At 41.2% G+C, this 22966-nt stretch overlaps 1 protein-coding gene across 1 annotated transcript in view; it reads left to right on the forward strand.

Annotated features, from left to right (window-relative positions):
* Nucleotides 1–19429, forward strand: part of SLC9A9 (solute carrier family 9 member A9) — a 608786-nt gene extending 589357 nt beyond the window's left edge. Inside the window, exons 15-16 of the mRNA XM_033212402.1 lie at nucleotides 15951–16056; nucleotides 17718–19429. Of these exons, the coding sequence (XP_033068293.1) occupies nucleotides 15951–16056; nucleotides 17718–17945 (334 nt within the window). The 3' untranslated portion in view covers nucleotides 17946–19429. The remainder of the gene's footprint in view (nucleotides 1–15950; nucleotides 16057–17717) is intronic.
* Nucleotides 19430–22966: the final 3537 nt, after the last annotated feature.

A 22966-nucleotide genomic window follows, 5' to 3' on the forward strand; every position in this document is an offset into this window, starting at 1 on the left:
TACCTAGGAATCCAGCTTACAAGGGATGTAAAGGACCTCTTCAAGGAGAACTACAAACCACTGCTCAGTGAAATCAAAGAGGACACAAACAAATGGAAGAACATACCATGCTCATGGATAGGAAGAATCAATATCGTGAAAATGGCCATACTGCCCAAGGTGATTTATAGATTCAATGCCATCCCCATCAAGCTACCAATGAGTTTCTTCACAGAATTGGAAAAAAACTGCTTTAAAGTTCATATGGAACCAAAAAAGAGCCCGCATTGCCAAGACAATCCTAAGTCAAAAGGACAAAGCTGGAGGCATCACGCTACCTGACTTCAAACTATACTACAAGGCTACGGTAACCAAAACAGCATGGTACTGGTACCAAAACAGAGATATAGACCAATGGAACAGAACAGAGTCCTCAGAAATAATACCACACAGCTACAGCCATCTGATCTTTGACAAACCTGAGAGAAACAAGAAATGGGGAAAGGATTCCCTATTCAATAAATGGTGCTGGGAAAATTGGCTAGCCATAAGTAGAAAGCTGAAACTGGATCCTTTCCTTACCCCTTATATGAAGATTAATTCAAGATGGATTAGAGACTTAAATGTTAGACCTAATACCATAAAAACCCTAGAAGAAAACCTAGGTAATACCATTCAGGACATAGGCATGGGCAAGGACTTCATGTCTAAAACACCAAAAGCAACGGCAGCAAAAGCCAAAATTGACAAATGGGATCTCATTAAACTAAAGAGCTTCTGCACAGCAAAAGAAACTACCATCAGAGTGAACAGGCAACCTACAGAATGGGAGAAAATTTTTGCAACCTACTCATCTGACAAAGGGCTAATATCCAGAATCTACAAAGAACTCAAACAAATATACAAGAAAAAAACAAACAACCCCATCAGAAAGTAGGGAAAGGATATGAACAGACATTTCTCAAAAGAAGACATTCATACAGCCAACAGACACATGAAAAAATGCTCATCATCACTCGCCATCAGAGAAATGCAAATCAAGACCACAATGAGATACCATCTCACACCAGTTAGAATGGCAATCATTAAGAAGTCAGGAAACAACAGGTGTTGGAGAGCATGTGGAGAAATAGGAACACTTTTACACTGTTGGTGGGATTGTAAACTCGTTCAACCATTATGGAAAACAGTATGGCGATTCCTCAAGGATCTAGAACTAGATGTACCATATGACCCAGCCATCCCACTACTGGGTATATACCCAAAGGATTATAAATTATTCTACTACAAAGACACATGCACACGTATGTTTATTGCGGCACTATTCACAATAGCAAAGACTTGGAATCAACCCAAATGTCCATCTGTGACAGACTGGATTAAGAAAATGTGGCACATAGACACCATGGAATACTACGCAGCCATAAAAAAGGATGAGTTTGCGTCCTTTGTAGGGACATGGATGCAGCTGGAAACCATCATTCTTAGCAAACTATCACAAGAACAGAAAACCAAACACCGCATGTTCTTACTCATAGGTGGGAACTGAACAATGAGATCACTCGGACTCGGGAAGGGGAACATCACACACTGGGGCCTATCATGGGGAGGGGGAGGAGGGAGGGATTGCATTGGGGAGGTATACATGATATAAATGATGAATTGATGGGTGCTGACGAGTTGATGGGTGCAGCACACCAACATGGCATAAGTATACATATGTAACAAACCTGCACGTTATGCACATGTACCCTAGAACTTAAAGTATAATAAAAAAAAAAAAAAAAAAAACCAAGCCTGCCCTAAGGTGACATTAAAAATCTAATGCCCCATATATACCATGAAATACTATGTAGCCATAAAAAAGGATGAGTTTATGTCCTTTGCAGGGACATGGATGAAGCTGGATACCATCAGTCTCAGCAAACTAATACAGGAACAGAAAACCAAACACTGCATATTCTCACTCATAAGTGGGAGCTGAACAATGAGAACACATGGACCCAGGGAGGGGAATATCACACACCAGGGCCCTTTGTGGGGTGGATTGGGGGAGGGATAGCATCAGGAGAAATACCTAATGTAGATAACAGGTTGATGATGCAGCAAACCACCATGGCACATGTATACCCATGTAACCTGCATGTGAATCCCAGAACTTAAAGTATAATTTTTAAAAAATTTAAAAATCTGATGCCCAACGTGAAGACACCCACCTTCTAAGTAAACACCCCACTTGTGTGGAAACATGGGTCATTCCTATGGCAGGACCCTAATTAAGTTCTCAGTTGAAATCCTGCTGTGAAACTGTGACATCAGTCATGAAACAATGAGCAGTGCCTCCCTAGTACCTCCATGTGGGCACTGCTCCGAGAAGAGAAGCGAACCTTCAGGGAGAAACTTGGCAGTATTTTTCCTAGGGCTCCAGAAACCAGAAGAGGAAATGTTGTGAACTCTGCAGGGCATGTGGAAGGTGTTACATTAGTAAATTGACTTGGGGATAGTTGAAATATATCTCTGAAACCTGTAACTCAAGGGACACAGTGAAAAAAAATGTTAGCTGACATTTATAGAATGATTATTATGTGCCCAGGACTGTGCTAGAAAGTGTATCTTCTCCTATATTGAGCCACTACTGTAAGGTGTTTCCATTTTATGATGTCAAAGAGCTTAGGAAGTTTGCCTACTTGTAGATAATAAGTACAGAGCTATGCTTCAAACTCAGCTTGTCTTTTAATTGCTACAAAAAAAAAAAAAAAGAAAACTGAAAACTTGGGATTACTTAGAAGTAGCAAGGTGTTGTGAGCTGAACTGTTTCTTCCAACAGAGACATGTTGAAGTCCTAACTCCCTGTACCTCAAATGCAACCTTATTTGCAAATAGGTTCACTTACAGATGTAGTTCAGACAAGGTCGGGCTGGAATATGGTGGGCCCCTAAGCTGACATCACTGGTTTGCTTATAAGAAGGTGATCATGTCAAGACGTAGAACACCCTGTGAAGGCAGAAGTAGAGACTGGAGCGATGCATCTACCAGCCAGGGAACACCAAGGATTGCTGGTCTCAGCCATCAGAAATCTTGGATTTAGCCTCTAGAACTCAGACAATAAATTTCCAGTTTTAAGCCACTCCGTTTGTGTACTTTGTTATGGCAGCCCTAAGAAACTAATAGACAAAGTAATCACAATCTCCAAATAATTACCAAACCAGATCTAACACGGCATCTAGCGTCTCCTTAATAATGAGAAAAATCTAGGCATAAAGCTTTGAAGACTTTTGCTCAAATTGAGCAGCAGGCACAACAGCCAGACCCTCAGCCCTTTGAGTTTTGTGTTTGCCTTCTTCCTCCCCGTGTAAGCACTGAAGGTAGTTTCCTCTTTGAGTTAGTGCTCTGACAATCCTAACCTGTGGGGCCTACACTGCAGTTGCTGGTGCAGACATAATGGTTCCCATCTTTTCAGAGGTAGGAGATGATTATGCATCTCCCTGGGATCCCTGCCCATGCAGGGGATGAGTCCTTTCTGAGGCACACACTCCATTCTGGGAGCCAAGCGGTAGACCTAGCCCCATGGAGTACGGGATGAGCTGCCACCCTCATCTTAAGTGTGAGCTCTAGGGTAGCCAGCTAAAACTCCAGTGCTTTTAGGACCACATCCAGTCAGTGTTGGGGGCAGAAATCAGGTGGAAATTTCTCCCCAAACCAGAGAGAAGACTTGGAATGGAGGAGCACAATTGCTTCTCAGAGTCCATTTCTCTGACAAACTGTCAGGGAAGTGACCTTCAAAAGCCTGTTGTCAAAGTCACCATGAGCTAACAGAGGGCATCTAGGTCTGGTGGCACTTCCTCTGACCAGAAAGCCCTAAAAGCCAAGACTCACACTATGCAAGTGGCAGCAACATTCTTCTCCAGAAATGTTTTCTTTCAAAACAACTTGAGCCAAATGTAACACTACTCCATATGGCACAAATAGATTTCATCTGTATCTGGTAGGTGGCAAAGATCCCTGGAAATCTGTTGACCTGTGTGTCCAAAGAGAAAAGTTTTAAAGACCTAATAGTGGTAAAATGTATATTGTTATCATGGCACTATGCAGCTCATAGATGCAACACTTCCAAACTCAGAGCCTTTCAAGAGACCAGATGCCATTCTGCTCCAGTGGTTTTCAGCACACTGTTGAAACGCAGATTACTAGGTCCTACCCAAGGAGATCAGCTTCAATGCCCCAGGAATGGTATTTTAACAAGCACAAGAGGAAATTCTGATGCAGATGGTCAGGCGACTATACTTAGGGAAACACTGGGTTTCAACTTTCTTCTGTATTAAGATCCCAGGATATAGATCAGATGAACTCTCAGGTTTCCTCCAGCCTCATGATTCCAATTTTGGCCCCTTGTTTATCTTGTATCCTTTCGCCCTACTTAAGCTGGTTGCTTTGGTGTGCTAGAACCACCTTCTTTCCTTTAACTTTTCCAACCAACTCCATTTCCCTTTCTCTGTCCCTTGTCTGGCTGGCTCTGAGGAGCCAAATAGTATTATCCTAACATTTGATAGGTAGATCCTATAGATATCATTGCTAAAACCAACTCCCAATACAACTAAGATAGTAAGCATACCACTTTATCAGCCTTTAATCTGCTCTCATTATTAATACTTAATCACCCCTGACCAGAGTTTCCTATCTCAGGTCTCTAGGAGGTTATGGATGGGTTTCAAGGCATCTGAAAACTCTCTGAAATGTCATGTGAAATTGTATGCAAATAATATGCATGTAGGCAGTATTTTGGAGTTTTTTATTTGTTTGTTTGACAAAAGTCCACAGCCAGTGAAGGTTAAGAACCATGGTTTCAGATATCATCTGACTCACCTGGTTGTGATATAGGAAGTTCATTTTGATAATTCTAAGCTACATCGTTTGCCTCATGGACAGTTCCTAGTCAGCTTAAGCAGCCCCTACAGAAATCAATATCAAAATCTAACTTGACCATGTTTCTCCTATTCATTGGTAATATGCTAGACACTTTACTAGTCAACAAAGAAGATGGCACTGGCATCACAAGCATAGTCTTTCAATCCCTCCAAATCCCTACCATAGAAACAGGGAGAACAATTAAATAAACAAAACCAAAAACCCAGAGACACATTTACAACAAAACTAGGGGCAAGTTTTCTCATAAATCTGAAATTACAAGTGGGTGGAGACAAACTACCAATACCACAAGTATACACAGCAGGAAAAAGGAAGCAATGGAGTAGCATCAGATGGACCCGAAGACAGGAGAACCTCTAATTACTCAACAGTATTCCCTGAAAAGTATAGTTGGAATGTTTTTCAAAACATCCTTAAAACTGGAGTTGGGGCCGTCACATTCTCTAACAGTAGTAACTAGAGGGTCTCAGTAAGGTAGACAAGGGCTGGAGTCGTCAAGGCCCCTGAGAGCTCTCAAAATAGATCCACATGGGCTCCCTCCTAGGACAGGGCCCTATACTGAGGAGAAACTGCCTGTAGGAATTAGAATTGAGCAGAATAGGGTCAGTAGAGACAAGGGAGAGACAGGAGAGACAGACAAGGTCCAGATCAGCTAGGCAGGGAAACGGCAGGAAAGCTCATAATGCAAACAGCCATACTTCACACTGTGAAAAAACAACCAAAGAGAGAACTCTGAAGCTTAGAAAGTTTTCTAAATCCTGCCTTATTCTCTAAGTTTAGGAAAATGAATTTCACATAAAAGTGAATAACAGAAACGAATAGAGATCAATTCCTACAACAGAGCTATTATAAGAAAAATGAGGATGTGGAATAGAATAATACTCCTACAAACAATGAAAACATGCCAGGAAGACATGCTCATAAAATAGATCAAAATTATAACATATTATATCAAACAAGTTAAGAGTAAGAGACTAAGAAAATGATACAAGACATGAAAGAATTAGAAAAACAAGCTCCAGAAATAGAAAAAAAAATTAAATAAATCAAGTTTACACTAGAAAGAGTACAAAAGTGAATAAGCACAATGGATAATATCTTAAAAGAAATACCAGGTAAAGAGGAAGAAAAAAATTAATCAGAAATAAAAATGATTCAAGACAAAGTGACACATATTGAACATAAAGAAATTGAACATCTGGAAAACAGGAGTCCCTAAAGAAGAAACACAAAGCAAGGAAATAGAATGCTCCTAAAAACGATCTTGAAATAACATGCTTGGAACTATACATTGAAAGAGCACACAGTGTACCTGAGACATCAGCCTTGAACAACCATTAGATAAGTTTTAACAAAAGTAATGAACTTTAAAGAAAAAGTCATTTGGGCATCTTGGGGGGAGGGAGGAAGCATGTGATTTATGGTAGAAAGAAAAGTTCCACAAGTTCATTAGACTTTTCAGGAACAACTTTACATGTCAAAAGAAAATATATTTAATTTGCTCCAAGTATAAGCCGATGCTTTTATTTCCAGCAAAATGACTTTCAAAATTGGCACGAACTATTATCAACATACAAGACCTCAGAATATTGTTCCCATGAACCCTTGCTAAGAACTCTACTGAAGAACAAGCTTCAGACAATCAAGCTGACTAGAGAGATACTGACAAAAGACCTGGAGGTAGGCATGAGATCACTAGTCACCTGATCATTTAGCTAGGACGAAATGACAGTTCAGAAGGCAACAATATAGTCTGTAATGGCTATATGTCCAGACAATATAAATATATGACAACTATCTATAGTTATACCGCAGGAGTTTTGTAAATGGGAGGTCAGAATGCAAGGAAATGCCACAAATATTTTAATGCTTTAGGTAATTATTATGATGGCATTATCAGTATTCTTCTGAGATTGCTGTGTCTATGATCTAGGAGAAAGCAAATGAATCATTGTGGAATATTCTCATTTTATTCTTTGTGTCCTTGAAAAACAGAAATACTTGAATTGGAAATATCTATAAGAACTCATGAGATCTAGAACCAGTGGCATGGTGAAGCCAATTCACACCAACAGTTTGTACACTTTTTTCAACTCCATGGTCAGTAACTTTGTGTCAGTAGCTTGAAATCAGCCATGACGGGAGTATTTATACACCATGGAAACCCGGAATTGCTACAAATCCAGCCTATCTTCCCCAACAGAGAGTCAATTGTTAAACCATCTGCCAGCACCCCACAGAATATAGCAATCTTTAGTGTCCAGATCGTAATTTTGAAGTACCATTTCTCTCTCTCACACACACACACACAAACACCAAAAAACAAAAAACAAAAAAAAAAAAACAGGAAATTTTGGAGAAATGGTTGGCTTAAGGTCTGAGACAAGAATCATATGAGAAGCCTAGAACAACTTGTCACACAGGTAAGTTATAAAGATACAGCCAGGCATAGTGAATCATGCCTGTAATCCCAGCACTTTGGGAGGCAAACACAAAAGGATCACTTTGGTGCTAGGAGTTTAAGACCAGCCTGGCCAATATAGCAAGACCCTATCTCTACCAAAAAAAAAAAAAAAAATTAGCCGGGCGTAGTGGCACATACCTTTAGTCTTTTCTTAGCTATCAGGCAGCTCTGAGGTGGGAGAATTACTTGAGCCCAGGAGTTCAAGGCTGCAGGTTGCAGTGAGCTATGATCAAGCCATGGCACTCCAGCCTGGGCAACCAAGCAAGATCCTGTCTCTAAGAAATACACTTTTAAGTTGTAATGATATTGGCATCATGTCAATAGGACTCAAGCCAGTTTGGAAAAAAAAAAAAAAAAAACTCCCACTGACCAAAGAGGGTCAATTTGAGCATCAACAATGATAATAACTGCAATAAAATACATTGAAATTCATTACAATCATGTTCAAACAAAGTCAAAGAATGAGTCATCTTCAGAGAATGATAGGGAACAAATCGTTATCAAGAAGGCTGATAAATATATGGACTGAAGCAAGCATTTATCTTGCCATTCCTATATCAACTGTTCCACTGAATATCCTGATGGAGTAAATGAAAAGTGTCTCTTTACAAAAGTATTCTACCTAAGAAAATAATAGCTAAAACATATGAATATGACTGAGTAGTTATATTCCTGGGAACATACTCAATAGAAATGAGAGTATGGGCCCACCCAAAGACACATACAAGAATGTTCACAGCAGATTTACTCCCAATCCTGGGGTAGGGGGGGAACCCATAGGAAAAAAAAAAGAAAAAAGAAAATAATAGGTAATTACAATTCCACGATTTTGCAATTCCCAGTAAGCAAATATAAGCATTACATATCAACAGCTGCTCAGATCACACAAAGAGACCGCCAGATAATATTTCCTTCTTTAGTCTTGCTAAAGGGATAGACCAGAACCTGAATCTGATCTCTGGATCCAGCTGGAAATTTGCAGGAAATACCAAGGATAGAGGAACATGCTGAGCTGCACGTGAGTCTGCAATCAGCAAAGTCCAGACTGTGGAAAATTCCACAGGTCAAATAGCCCAGATTCTTCAGATAAATTGTAAAGAAAGTAAAAGGGTGAAGGATCAGTTTATAAATTAAAAGACAAAACATTTTTATGGGTAAGACCAAACTGTACTGCATAGGAATACATATTTGGGTGATAAAACTATAATATAAACTCTACGAAGTGATTGGTATAAAATCAAGATGGTAGTTTCTTGTGGGACAAGGGGAGACCTGTGATTAGGATAAGACACCTGCAAGGGACTTTTGGAGTGAGTGACAAAGTTATGTTTCCCGCTCTGGGTCGTTTCCTTGCCTTAATTTGGATTTGTAAGGTTTGCTGTATCTCGAAGGTGGTTTTGGAGACACAAAAGGGGGAGCCTTGCTCCGTCACCCAGGCTAGAATATAGTGGTGCAATCATAGCTCACCACAGCCTCAGACTCTTGGGCTCAAGTGATCCTCCCAAGTAGCTAGGACTTCATGTGCATGCCACCACATTGTTGGTTTTGGAACGGGAAGGGGTTTGTTTTGTTTTATAGGAATGGGGTCTTGCTGTGTTGCCCAAGCTGGTCTCAAACTCCTGGCCTCAAGCATTCCTCCCACCTTGGGTTCCCAAAGTGCTGGGATTACAGGAATGAGCCACCATGCCCCGCCTCGCTGTTTCATTTTACAATAAAAAATTTTTTAAAAATATAATCACATTCTTGCCCTCAAGGAGCTCAGTCTAAAGAGTGGATGGGGCCGGGCACGGTGGCTCATGCCTCTAATCCCAGTACTTTGGGAGGCCAAGACCGGCAGATCACGAGGTCAGCAGATCGAGACCATCCTGACTAACACAGCGAAACCCCATGTCTACTAAAAAATACAAAAAATTAGCCAGGCATGGTGGCGGGCACCTGTAGTCCCAGCTACTTGGGAGGCTGAGGCAGGAGAATGGTGTGAACCCGGGAGGCGGAGCTTGCAGTGAGCCGAGATTGCACCACTGCACTCCAGCCTGGGCAACAGAGCAAGACTCTATCTCAAAAAAAAAAAAAAAAGAGTAGATGGAGAGGTAAACAATTAGTTTCAAGATAATGTGATCAATGCTGTCAGATAGGTATATACATGTTGCTTTGGAACCAGTGTGGCACTGAAACAGTTTATTTAGCATGGCAGGTCCAAAGAGGCTTCTGGGAGGAAGGGACACACCAGCCTGGCCTTGAAGAGAGAGCCATTCTCCAAATGGCATAGGAGTAACAAAGCCCAGCCCAGGCTGCAGGGGGTCACATCACAGTTACTCCAGGCAGCCCTCTGCACCCGTCACTGTTTATTGCAGCATTGGTTGCTTCCTTTCTGCCCCTGCAGTTGTCTAGAGCAATTTCCTTTAAAATGACAAAGGTAACAATTATCAGCCAAAGGAGCACATGTTCACATATTTATGTGAATAAACTAGTGTCTCTGCCTTTTCCTTGTTTTTAAACCAGAACTTAATGGATAATCTAAGAGAAGGTGCCATCTTGATAACTTTTTCTTGAAATAGAGCAGCTGCAGCAAAGACAGAATTCTACACCCAGCCAGATTCTCTCTACAAGCACTCAGAGTAGAACTGGAATTCCTCTCTGAATTCTCTCTCCAAGCACAGAAGAGCTTAAGGCTTCTTGGTTGGACTCTTAAAGCCTTCCTGACCTGACCCCTGAACACCAGAATAGCTCTTCACACCCTTAGCCAAGAAGGCAAGACAGTGAATGTCCAATTACAGAATCTGACATATCCAAAAAGACGATAGAGAGTACAATTTGTTAGGTCACATTTCCTGAGAAACAAAACGGAAGGGGTGCAATTTGTATATTGGAATCAAAGAGCAATGGGATGTGGACAATTTGAGGTGTCCTCTGTTCCTGGGTGCTGTGTAAACAACAGCGTGGAGGCACAGCAAGTGGGACCCGGTTATTGTGCAGGAATGTACAGACTTGGAAAGCAAGATTGGTGTCCACTCCAGGATGCGCTTATCCTTCTCACCCACCGGGCACTGATCCCTGACCATCTCTGGTAGCAAGCTGGCATTAGAAGCTAAAAAGCACTTTAGAAATGGAGGTAAGAATAGAAGGGAATAGAAAAGCCATCTGTTTACACATTTCCTGATCTGTAAAATGGGACTATACACCTACAAGTGTAAAGAGAAAATAAGACATATGGAAATGCTATATAAATGAAAGGGCGTAGGGTAGAGTACTCCTGAAAATCCTATATGGAGATGAATGTGACAGTGAATGTCCAATTACAGAATCTGACATATCCAAAAAGACGATAGAGAGTACAATTTGTTAGGCCACATTTCCTGAGAAACAAAACACAGCTTCTTTACACAGCTGTGTGCTGACAAGCATTTTATCCTTATAACAAGACCGTTTATCAAGTCTATAAACACTTGCAAATGCTCCCAATAGGCACAAAGTCTTCTTCCACAAGCTGAGATGTGATCATTTGTTAATCTACTCCCAAGTATAACATTGAGTATTCATTTTGTTGAGTCAAGTATCTATCCCAGCCCTCAGACAAGATGCAACAACTGGCAGAGACCATTATATAGGTCTGGGTTCAGAGACAAATGGGATTATGGCTTGCCTTATACCTGTCCTCACCCTAAAAATGATGGCTTATGGACATAGGGAGACAAAAAGAACATGGTCTACTATTTAAGGTTTGAATCTTATATGGAAGGTAATACTCCAGAGAGACCACTGTGTTCCAGACTCACCTGATCAGTCACGTGGGATGCTTGCTGAAAATTCACTGTCTTAGTTTACTTCCCTGATCTGCTGAATCAGAATCTCCAAAAGAGGTCTTTAAAATCTGAATTTTTAACAAATGTTCTAGATGATTTTCATGATGAGGCAAGTTCAGAGAAAAATAGAACACAGCTCCACAGGGTTCTAAAAGTAAAGATTTTTAAAGAGGGCCCAAGAAAAATGATGTCTTAGTCAACTTGGGCTGCCATAACAAAATACCATAGATTGGGTGGTTTAAACAACAGAAATTCTCTCAATTTTGGAGGCTGGAAGAATAGAGTGGTCAGGTCTTGGTGATGGCTGCCTTCTTGCTGTGGTCTCACATGACCTCTTTGTGGAAGGTGGGAAGAGGGAGAGAGAGAACAAACTCTCCAGCATCCCTTCTTTTACAGGTATCAGTTCCATCATAAGGGCCCCATCCTGATTAGCTCCCAAAGGCCCCATCTCCAAATACCACACCTTAGGGCTGGGGCTTCAACATAACCCTAGCTATGTTAGAGGGTAGGGGGATGCAGACATTCAGTCTACATAGGTGCAATGGGGCTTAGTCCTTCAAAGGACCAGGTGCTCATTTGTGGAGCTGGATCTTTGGGGTTTTTGCTTTTCACCAACCTATGCAAAGCCACATCATACAAGCCATAGGCTTAAGCAAGCTGTGCGCCCATTGGTTTCAGCAATATACAATGAACAAAACATGATGATTTAAAGCAAACAACAACAAAAGATAAATCAACGTCACTAGGTATTTTGGATGTTATTCAGTTAAACACCAAATTTAACTCTGGACCTGCTGATAGCCCAGACCAAAGGAGAAAATGCACTTGCTAACTATCTTTCCTATTTCACGCAAGTTAAATTCTGGGTAGAGTTCCAGCTTTTACTTACACCTCCTGAACCACACTGCTATTCTCAAACTTATGCCCTTTAAAGATGAGAAAAGTCATTGTTTTTCCCCCAGAGCTGAACATTTTTTGTCTCAATGCATTTCTGGCTTATTAGAGAAGCAAAACTAGTCATATTAAAAATTCCCAATGGGGAACCTCCCTCCCCATTCTGGAAGCTGATGAGAAAAATAACACATTTTGCGAAATCGGCAGTTTGGGTTTTTTTTTTTAATAGATCAGAAGAGTTTTCCTACCTCTTAATAATTCAGGTAACCCTGGAGATCCAGCCACTTTCCAGACATTGCTCAGCAATGAAGAACTCAGGATGTCCCCAATTCCAAATTGGTTATCCAATTAGGCAAGTTCCGTTACTCAGTGTTGTTGTAACAGAAGGAGGATAGCTCAGTGTGGTAGAAGAGTCCCTGAATTCAGGCCCAGCTCTGCTATAAACGAATCAGCAGTTTCCATTGAACAATTTATTTACCCTCTCTGAGCCTGTTGCCTTCATTAATTCAACTACTATTTCTTAAGTATCTAAGAAGTACCACACTATCCAGGTGAAGGGGACAGCCTTCAGGAGACCACAGTTCGGAGAAAAGGGAATTTTCCATTCTGTAATGTAATGGTTCCTTTCCTTGTGTGGGTGCCTTGTCTCTGTTCCTCACTGGCTTGGCACATGAAACAAAACCTGTGAGTGTATGATGGAACAAATGAATGAGTGAGTGAAAGAAAACGGTTTTTTAAATCGCCTTATTTTACGCCACTACCACTCTTCCTAAGGTCGCCTTTGCCTGATAACTCAGGCCCAAGTAGTTCAACTTTGATTGCACCTTTCTTAGGTTTCTAGCACTCAGAAAACTCATTTGTTGGCTGTAATCTGCCCCTTCATTCTTCTCCGGCACTGTTCCTCCAAATCTACTTCCATCCCTCATACACCCCTGAATATTTCCCTATATTCTAAATCCAAACATCCATTGAGCACATAATATATAGCAAGCACTGGGCAAACCAAGATGCTGGAGAACAGACTGCTCCACATTTTCTGTGGCTGCAGACGGCGCCCTGTGTATCCCGTTCACAGCCACAGAGGGTATGCCTCCTTTGACTCACAGCTACTGAGATACCAGGACAGGCAAAATGATGCCACATAATTCTCAGGAGAGTCTTATATCAAATAATTCTACCCACCTCTCACCACCTCATGCTAGCCCCCGTACAGTAAATTTTAACAAAAATAGCTGTTTAGGAGGATTGAACCACTTTAAATTTTCCATCCACTTAGTAGTCCATGAATCTGGGTGCTACACCAACTGACTGGAGCACAAAACTCTTATCTCTACCTTCAGTAGCATTTTCCCATCATTATCGAACAATGAGACACCAGTTTCTCTGGAAAACATTACTCAGTTTTTTTAAGTAAGTAGCATTTTTATAGCATATCAAGGTTTAAAACCATTTCTACATAGGCTATTTCAGTCAATATTCACAACAAAGCCTGAGGCTCAGAGAATAAATAAGTAGGCCATACGGTCAGTAAAGTGGCAGGGCTGGCATTTATGCCTGGGGTATGAGTCAAAATCCTGGAGCCTGCACAGAGGGAGCCAAGTGATCCTGTTTGGTTTAGTCCTCACAGTAACTAAAAGCTACACATTTAGCCTTTAAGCATTTACTCCAATAGCATTATATAGTAGTACCCCCTTCTCTGCCAGGGATATGTTCCCAAACCCCCATGGATGCCTGAAACCTCACATATGCTAAGCTCTGTATACACTATGCTTTTTCAATCTGATAACCACAGTGGCTACTAAGTGACTAGCAGGCAGGTAGTGTAGACAGTATGGGTACACTGGACAAAGGGATGATTCATGTCCCATGTGGGCTGGAATAGACTGTGTGAGATATCACTCAACTCAGAATGGCGCACAATTTAAAACTTGTGAATTATTTCTGGATTTTCCATTTAATTTTTTTGGACTGTGGTTGACCATGGGTAACTAAAACCATGAAAAGTGAAACCATAAATAAAAGAGCACTACTATGCATGGATTTAAAGAGATAACCTCATCAGGATTTTTTAAGGGTGTTCACCACACAATCCTAAACTTATATTTTACTTTTGTAACATTATTTTGGCTTTTGCAGTATGCTGAGCCTCTCAGTAGAAGTTGCTCAGGCCTCTTTCAAGCTCAGAGCCTTGACAAACTTTTTTTGTTTCTTTTAACATGACATCACTAAAAATGTTGCTTACTTGCTGTTACTTTTCCATCTTTCCACCTGGAAAGAAAATTGGCTGGGCTTTTTAAATTTGTACTCCAGTTGTACATATATCTTGTCTACCTCGCCTCCATATAGACATTTTTATTGACCCATCATCTATAAACCCCAGAAAGATCACATACCCCAGCCTGAGTCTGCAGCTCCCCAGCAGGGGCGAGATCTTGTGTTTTGCTCTCCAGAAAAACCCAGCTGGTTGCAAACCATGACCCTGCCCTGAGAATTGTCTTCTAGGGGTGATATTGGAGGATTCAAATAGCAGAGGGAGCCTTTGGATTATTTAAAATATATCCCTAGGCCTTAATTCCTTCATACCTAAAATGAAGGAAATAACACTAATGAAAATTAAAAGAACATCAAGAGTTTTTCAGATTTGTAGATCTATTTACAAGATACTACACCCAATACCAGGTTCTGAACTTTAATATCTTTGCCTAACTGGGCACAACAGCTGCCCATCTGAAAGGAGGGATCAACTTTTCTGTTTGCAGTTGGAATTGCGGACCCTCCTAACATCTTCCCAGTCACTCTCCTCGCATCACAAGGCTTCATTCAGGTGCATGGCCTGCTTTGGTGACAAATGCATCAAGCCAGAAGTACCAGACTCCTTGGCCTCCATTGGGCTGCATCTTCCCTCTATGCCCACATGCTCAGGGCATCATGAGAATGGCATGTGAATTACCCAGCTATGGATGGGCTCCACTAGAGGCATCTCCAAGATCTTCTCATGCCCTGAGTGCCTGAGCACAGCTGCGGATCTTCACAATCCAACCAGTGATCACTCCTCTCCATTCTTTCCGTTTCCCTATTTACCATAGCTTTTTGGAAAGTTGATGAAGTGAAATATTCTCCAGCAGAGGAAGTCATATAAAGCTTAAAAGGCATTTCTGGTAGAATGATGAAATAATTCCACTGCTTTCCTTTGAGCAAAAAAACTCAAGGCAACCTGAGGCAGCTCTGGGGATTTCATTATTGATAGACTGGAGGGAAACAACGGCTTTAGCTGAACAAGTTTTTCTCTTAACTTGTTAGAGCACTTTGGAATGAAGAGATGAGAAAGACGGGTGCTAGACAATAGAATAAACCCAGCACCAACTTATTTACATAATTTTGTATAGAAATCCATTGATGTATGAAGTATAAAGTGACTGTTGAATAGTGAAAATTAAGTATTTTGGAAAACAATCTATGTTCACTACCTAGCTCTAAAATAACTGAACATTTTGTAAAATACCTCTTGCATCTTTGTAAAACTTACTGGCAGTTTAAGCTATGTGTGTGTGCAGTTTTAAGAAAAGACAATCTTTTATGTTATCATTTAAGGTAATTCTTAAGAATGCATTCTCTAAGCAGGTGAGACATTGAGTCGGGGATAGGATGGGAAGAGCACATTTACACTTCTAATGCAGCATGGGCCATTCACCATTTCTTCATGATTAAAGGCTATCAGGAAGGCTGGAAGAGTATGTGTAGCAAAGATTATAAAGTGCTTCCTAAGTGAGGCAGTAGGGGATTTAAAGGCAAATGTAGCTGTCTCAGCATACAAAGGTTTGTGCTGTGTGAGATTCCTAAATCCTAACTCCCTTTTGACAAGTATTCCTTAACAGCCCTCCCAGATATCTGAAACCAATTTTAACCCACTCTGGTCCCCCGCTGACTACAACATTACCTGAATGGTGTGGTCCAATTTCCAGGCTGCTTACCAGTCCTCAAGCCTATGGGGTAAGTAAATCTCAGGCCTCTGGGGTGAGGTATCCCTTGTGGGACAGACGTGGTGAATATCGATGAGCCCAGGAACCTCAAAAAGCCTGCTACTTGCAGGATTGAGGAGGAAGCATTTTTTAAAAATTCACTGCGCCAGGAAGCATTTCTCTTATCAATTGTTGCTGATGTTGGCTTATTCTTTTTTATTGTTACCAATATTTTTAACCATAAAATGACCTTAGAAAATGTAAAAGAAGCATTCTCACAAACTGCTGTGTTTTGAGGTTTTGAATATTAGGCCTGTGCTTTATGACTCAAGGGAGTAGAATGAAAAATGCTGAGAGGCACTTAGAATCATTACCAATAAATCAGAGGTCAGGGAATTGGAGAAGTGCACAGTCTTAGGGTTGCAAGAGCCCTTAGACGTGTCAAGCTGGCTACCCCTGTACACAAACAAAAACTCATCTCAGGTGTGTTCAGGGCACAGAAGCCTGAGGCAGTGGTTCTCAAACAGTAGTCTCCAAAGCAGCAGCCTCACTTGGGAACTTGCTAGAAATGCACACTCTCAGGCCCTGCCTCAGAAGCGCTGAGCTTGAACAATGATCTGTATTTTAACAAGCCCTCCATGTGATCCTGGGACAGGCTAAAGTTGGAAACCACTGCCCTAAAATCCCCCAGCGAGGGCCCATCCTACAAGTAGTTTAGTATGGCCTTCCCAAAGCCAATAGAAGAAGAATTGGGATCTTAATTCTTTCAAGGGAACCTCTGTATGGGAAAAATTATTATTAGTCAGATCCAGTTAGCTTCTAGCATTATCCACTATGGTGACTTCCAGCCATTTCTAGACTTGTGGTACTAATCCCAAGAAATATGCTAAGAAGATACACTTTTAAGGTAAAATGTAACAGGAGGCCAGGTATGGTGGCTCACGCCTGTAATCCCAGCGCTTTGGGAGACCAAAGTGGAGGTGGCTCATGCCTGTAATCCCAGCACTTTGGGAGACCAAAGCGGATGGATCACTTGCAGTCAGGAGTTCAAGATCAGCCTGGCCAACATGGCAAAACCCCGTCTCTGCTAAAAATACAAAAATGAGCCAGATGTGGTGGTGGCACACGCCTGTAATCCCAGCTACTCACGAGGCTGAAGCAGGGGAATCACTCAAACCCCAGAGACAGAGGTTGAAGTAAGCTGAGATTGCAACACTGCACTCCAGCCTGGATGACAGAGTGAGACTCTGTCTTAAAAAAAAAAAAAAAAAAAAGTAGCAATAACTGTGTTTCGAGGATTTTTTGATAGGCAGGAATGTTACAAAACCAACATGAGAATCTTCCCGTATTGTGAGATCATAGGATTATGCTAACTCCTAATTCCTGTCAACCCTAGTTAATACCAGTGATGGAAACACCCTTAACCCAAGGAGGAATGTAAGCAGCATGCTCTTCAACACCTCTTACCTCAGCTTAGACACCCCTTATGGCTGTACAGCATCAGATATTCAATGCTGACTCAAGGAAAGGCTGTACCATGCCTGCAGCAGAAACATCAGCCAGGGCCAGACAGGGCAGTTACAGAAAGAAAAACATGCATTCTATTAAAAAAAAAACACACACACATTGTAGGACTGCTATTGTTTTCTGCCTTCATCATGAAGTGACACCTCTCTCTCTTTTCCCAACCAGGAACAGCTAAAAGATGATGATGTGGAATGCATTGTGAACCAGGATGAACTAGCCATACATTACCAGGAGCAAGCCTCCTCACCCTGCAGTCCTCCTGCAAGGCTAGGTCTGGACCAGAAAGCTTCACCCCAGACGCCAGGCAAGGAAAACATTTATGAGGGAGACCTCGGCCTGGGAGGCTATGAACTCAAGCTTGAGCAAACTTCGGGTCAATCCCAGTTGAATTAATTGGCATGAAGAGTACAGATGTAATCACAAGTAATGCAAGGCTCACTGAGGAATACAAGCCAAGCTGATGAGGCAGTATAGGGGCGAGGCTGGAAAATGTATTAAGAGCATAAATTGGAGAGAATCAAAGCCTTGTCACATGGATCCTCTGGTGCCTGAAGAAATGAGAATTTATTATCCCTCTCTATTATGCAAATGAATTTAGTTTTTTGACAGCAGCCATTTTGATTACTGGATCGACTGGGGTGGGGATGGGGGTATCAGGCGTTTAGCTGCTGGAGGATGGGACAGCTGTGCTGGGTCTTCAGGGCATTTCTGCTGCGTATGCAGCTCTCCAGGTCCTTCACTTCTATTCTGGATTTTATTCCCTCCACTAGGGTGAGTTTAAAAATAAGAAAAGAAAGCTTCTGAGAGTAAACATTTTGCTCCTAAGCTGAAGGGAATGTACAGCTATTTAGTAAGTGATAAGTTTCTTATTTTGAGGACTTGACTCCCATTTGTTCTCAGTGACCCCAGGGCAGAGCCCAGAGAAGTGTTCCGTCCCCACTGCTGATGGCTTCCCAGAGTCCATGCTGAGTTGAAGAACCTATTGTTCTTGTTGGCATCCTTCCTATGCTACTTCTCCCATCGCTCAAAGGGGTTGCCTATGGCCGGGTGTGCTCTGCACTAAATGCAGCACCACTTTCAAGCTTGGTAGGACCATTCCAAGAAAAGCAGGTTTCTTCTCCCCATACCACATTGTGCCTGAAGAACAAGGCTTCCCCTCCTTGCCTGCATGTGAGTCACTTCTTGGCTGTGCAGGAGGTCCCCCCATCTCCGTATGCTGGAAGGTAGGATTCTGCAGCGCACGTTGCTCTCCACCTGGCAGCATACTGCGCAGGAACCCCAACCTGTCCTCCAATTCCAGCATTCACAGCTGATGAGCAGTGCAAGAGCAGGGCGACAGGAACGGAGCCAATGATGTGTGGGTTACACTGAGGAGCCAAAGACAGGCCCTCAGGACTTCCCCTTACAAGACATGGCTCATGGCCTACATTCCAGAGATCAACAAGATAACTTTTAATTCAGCTGCATGACCTGTGCCTTTTAAGCCATACAGATACCTCAAGTCTAGCGCCTCTTGAAATCCAGATGTTCATATTACACTCCAGAAAATAGACTCCAGGCCTAGGTGCCCAGGCTATGATGAGTCTGCTTTTGAAGGAGGTAGGGAATGACATCTTCCTTGGACCCAAAGCTTAAAAGTAATGTATGCTTTGCTGACCACTGTTAGGCCTTAAACATTCACCGTGGTGGTATCAGGCACACTGCTATGTGCATCCATTTTTTTTTTTTTTTCTTTCTTTCCAAACAGAATCTCTGGGGCACAAGTTGTTTTATACTCAAGCTAAGTATAATTTTGTCATTTCAGGTAAATATGATAAGTGGTGAAACATGAAGTTTTCTAATTTGACTTAATCCTAATAAATTTTTGTTATAAAGTATGATTGTGTTTGGCTAATGCTTTATTTAAAGTCATTTTCTCTTTCCAGTACTCGGTGGTTCTAAGCTCTTATACTCAGAGTGCTGGCTGAAGCGGGCACTGAAAGCTAATGTATGGGAGATGCAGGGATCCTGTGGGCCAAGAACAGCCAAGGGAATAGCAGGACAAGTCACTGAAGGAATGAAGAGAGCAGGAATGGGCTTGGGAGGCATCCCAGAGAAGGCAAACCTGAGTCAAGCAGAGGGGCGCAGATACCACCTTTCCCACTAGAGACGACCAGGGTTCACAAAAGCTGCAAAAATAAAGGAAGGAGTTAGTTACTAGAGGAGAAAGAAAAGAAAGGCAAAAAGATAAAAGTTTCATCTTTTTTTCTGTCCCTCTCATGCTAAAAGGAAGAGAGGCAAACTTGGCGTTTTCTTTCTCTTTGTGTGGAGAATGACACCAAGGAAAGAAAAGATCCACCCAAAAAAGGCAAACATTAGTAGGGGGCAGGAGTGGAGAGAAGGCAGAGAAATATGACATACCAGATGGAAATGAGATCAAGTGGGGAGGGGAGGGTACACAATCTAAAACTAGCACCAACTTGCTAAGATGGTGTAGCAAAAATAGCCTCCTGCCCCACAGGCAAAGCCCTCTTCCTACTTGGAAGCAAAAATCTCTTTCCCTCTGAACATCATGAGCTGTTGCTAACATGGACAATGAAGGGCTATTTAATCTGGGCTGGTTCAGGTATCCCAGCCAACTTCAGGTAGGTACGATATAAGACTGAGTAAACTGTGCCCCACCCAACCTGTAAGACAGTGTTCCAGCTTCGTGATGTGATTGCCAGCCTTCTTCCCTCTATATCAGTCCAAGACCCAAACAGAGGCTAGTGTCCCAGTTAGCAATTCATAAAACCAAATTCCCTTTATGCTCCTATTGTAAGGATAATAATTTATGATATTAAGAAAAGGTCTCTGCTTTGATTAGCATCAGGACTGTAAAATTCAAACCTATTATTTACTGCCAGTTTTAATGAATAATAAAGGCAAAAGAGCCTTATGCAAACCACTAATTCTTCTGCTGATTACTAGAGCTTTAAGCAGGACTGTAATTCATTGACTTACAGGTCTCCCCTTAACTTCCTATCATTTACATCATACACACATTCATGGGTGCATGCATACATACTTCCACTCACTTCCTCTGCTGGGCTCCCAGCTACGGCCTCTATGGTGTTCCCTGTGGTGCTTGGGCATGTCTGAGCAAGTCTGAAGCCTGGTAGCAAGTGACATCAGGGTCTTCACTCATGACATTTCAAGGAATTTTTTAGAGGGCAATTTAATATAAATCCAAGCTGAAATTTTAAATACCCTTTGACGCGACAATTTCATGTGCAGAACTTTTATTCTAGATGTGCCAGAAAGTATATATATGAAAGGTATCTACTAAAACAAATGAATTGCCATCAGGTTAAGTAAATCATAGCACAGCCATTTTACAAAACAGCATACGTGCTGATATGGAATGATTTCCAAGACATTATTGTTGAATGAAAACACCAAGTTGCAGAATAGGGATGAATAATGTGCGACCATTCTGGCAGGTTAAATAAGAAACTGGTAGCATCATTGCCTTTTAAGAACTAGGGGACCTGACTTTTCTCTTTTTTACCTTTTGAGCTTTGTACTCACATATGCATTATTTAATTTGGTGCTGCATACGTAAGATTACTATGAAATAACTCATTCCAAGTACTATGCTATTAAAGGAGTAAAAACCTGAAAAGCTGTTATTTTTGTCATAAACTTTTGGAGACCCTGAAAATACAAAGGGCAGCACCAATAGCTTCTGGGTTTATTTATTTATATCATCTAACGTACACGGATGCAAACTATATAAAAAGTCATGAAATTCAGACAAATGACTCAGTCCCATCCATCAAACATCTAGAAGACAGCTAAAAAAATGAATGATTTCTTATTAGATAGCAAACTAGATGATAAAGCTCTAATAACTAGAACAATGTAGTACTGACCCAGAAATAAGCAACAAAATCAAAACAAACCTAATATGAGGTACAGAAACAGTCCCATGAATTTCTATATTTAGAAACTTAATTAAAATGGCATTTCAATTTGGGGTAGGAATTAATGGGCCAACTATCAATTTGGAAAAATAAAAGTAGGTAATCACCTCTAACATATACAAAACTAAACTCTAAGTAATATAAACAGCTAAACAAACGGTAAATCTTGGCATATGGACAGTCTTCCTAAGACAGATGCAAACTGTAAACAATAAATTCACTACATAAAAATATGAAATAGGACAAAAGACATAAGAAACCAAATTTTAAAGCAGGATGGGAGAAAAATATGTATACACACTTTGTGTTGTATATCAGACTGAGGGTTATTCCTCAGAATATACAAAGAATTCTTACCAACGTATGAGAAGAGAAAAAACTACCAAGTACAAAACTGTGCCAAGAATATGTAGAATTAAATATGTACATCTTCTACCCAGAATTTCTACTTTTAGGTATCTCCAGAAAATAAGTCCTTGGCATTTATACATAAGAAGGTGTACAAAACAGTATTCATTGTGGCACTGTTTGTTACTGCAAACCACTAGAAGAGAAGGAAGAGAATAATGACACACCAGATGGAAATGAGATGAAGCTCCTATCAACTTAAATAACTAGGAGGAAGAAAAATATTCAATAATAGAAGAAAAGTTAACAACAAAGCACCAATACTAGGGAATACTCTGTGGCAATTATACTCTGTACAGAAATGGGTCTATATGCATGCATTTACATGGCAATATTTCCAAGATGTGTTGGTGAAAAAACAGTCTAGAATAATAGTCTAATTAGCAAACAGTGTAGGATTAGGAAAACTAGATCAAGAATGCTTTTTGGTTTATCTATATTACTTTAATTTTCTACAACAACACTATATGCATGTGTTCTCTGCTTATTAAAATAAAGGTATGAAAAATGTAAATGATTAATGTGGACACTGTTGCTGAATTCTGTCTAAGTAAAGAGGACCCATGAAAGAAGATGTCTATTCTGAGGGCCGTCCTGCCTTCAAGATGGGAGAGTGGAAAGGAGAAGGGGGCATGGTCAAGAAACATTTCGAAGTAGTCACATTTGAGTGAAGTCTTGAATGATGAGTTTTTGAAAGGCAAGGAGACATGATTGGTGCTGGTCTGTGGGGCAGGAGGTGGAGCTGGATCACTAGAGTACAGTGAAGGCCTTCCAGTTGCAGGAAGCGGCCTGGCATCTTAGAGGACCTATACGCTATTCCACATGAGTCTGGGCCACAATCCTGTGAGAATGGGGAGCTATTGAAATATTTTAGGCAAGGAAGATAACTGCCTAGGTTGTCAGGAGAAGGGGTGCTAGTAAGACCAGCGACAGTGCAAACTGCTCTGACATTTGGACATGATCTCATCCCAAGAGAGAGGTGACAAGAGATGCAACTAAGGCAATATCAGGTAGGATGGAGAAGACAGGTTCTAGATGTTTCCGAATTAAATCTACAAAGTT

This window comes from Trachypithecus francoisi, unplaced genomic scaffold (genome assembly GCF_009764315.1).
Source record: "Trachypithecus francoisi isolate TF-2019V2 unplaced genomic scaffold, Tfra_2.0 Lachesis_group0, whole genome shotgun sequence".
Lineage (NCBI taxonomy): Eukaryota > Metazoa > Chordata > Mammalia > Primates > Cercopithecidae > Trachypithecus > Trachypithecus francoisi.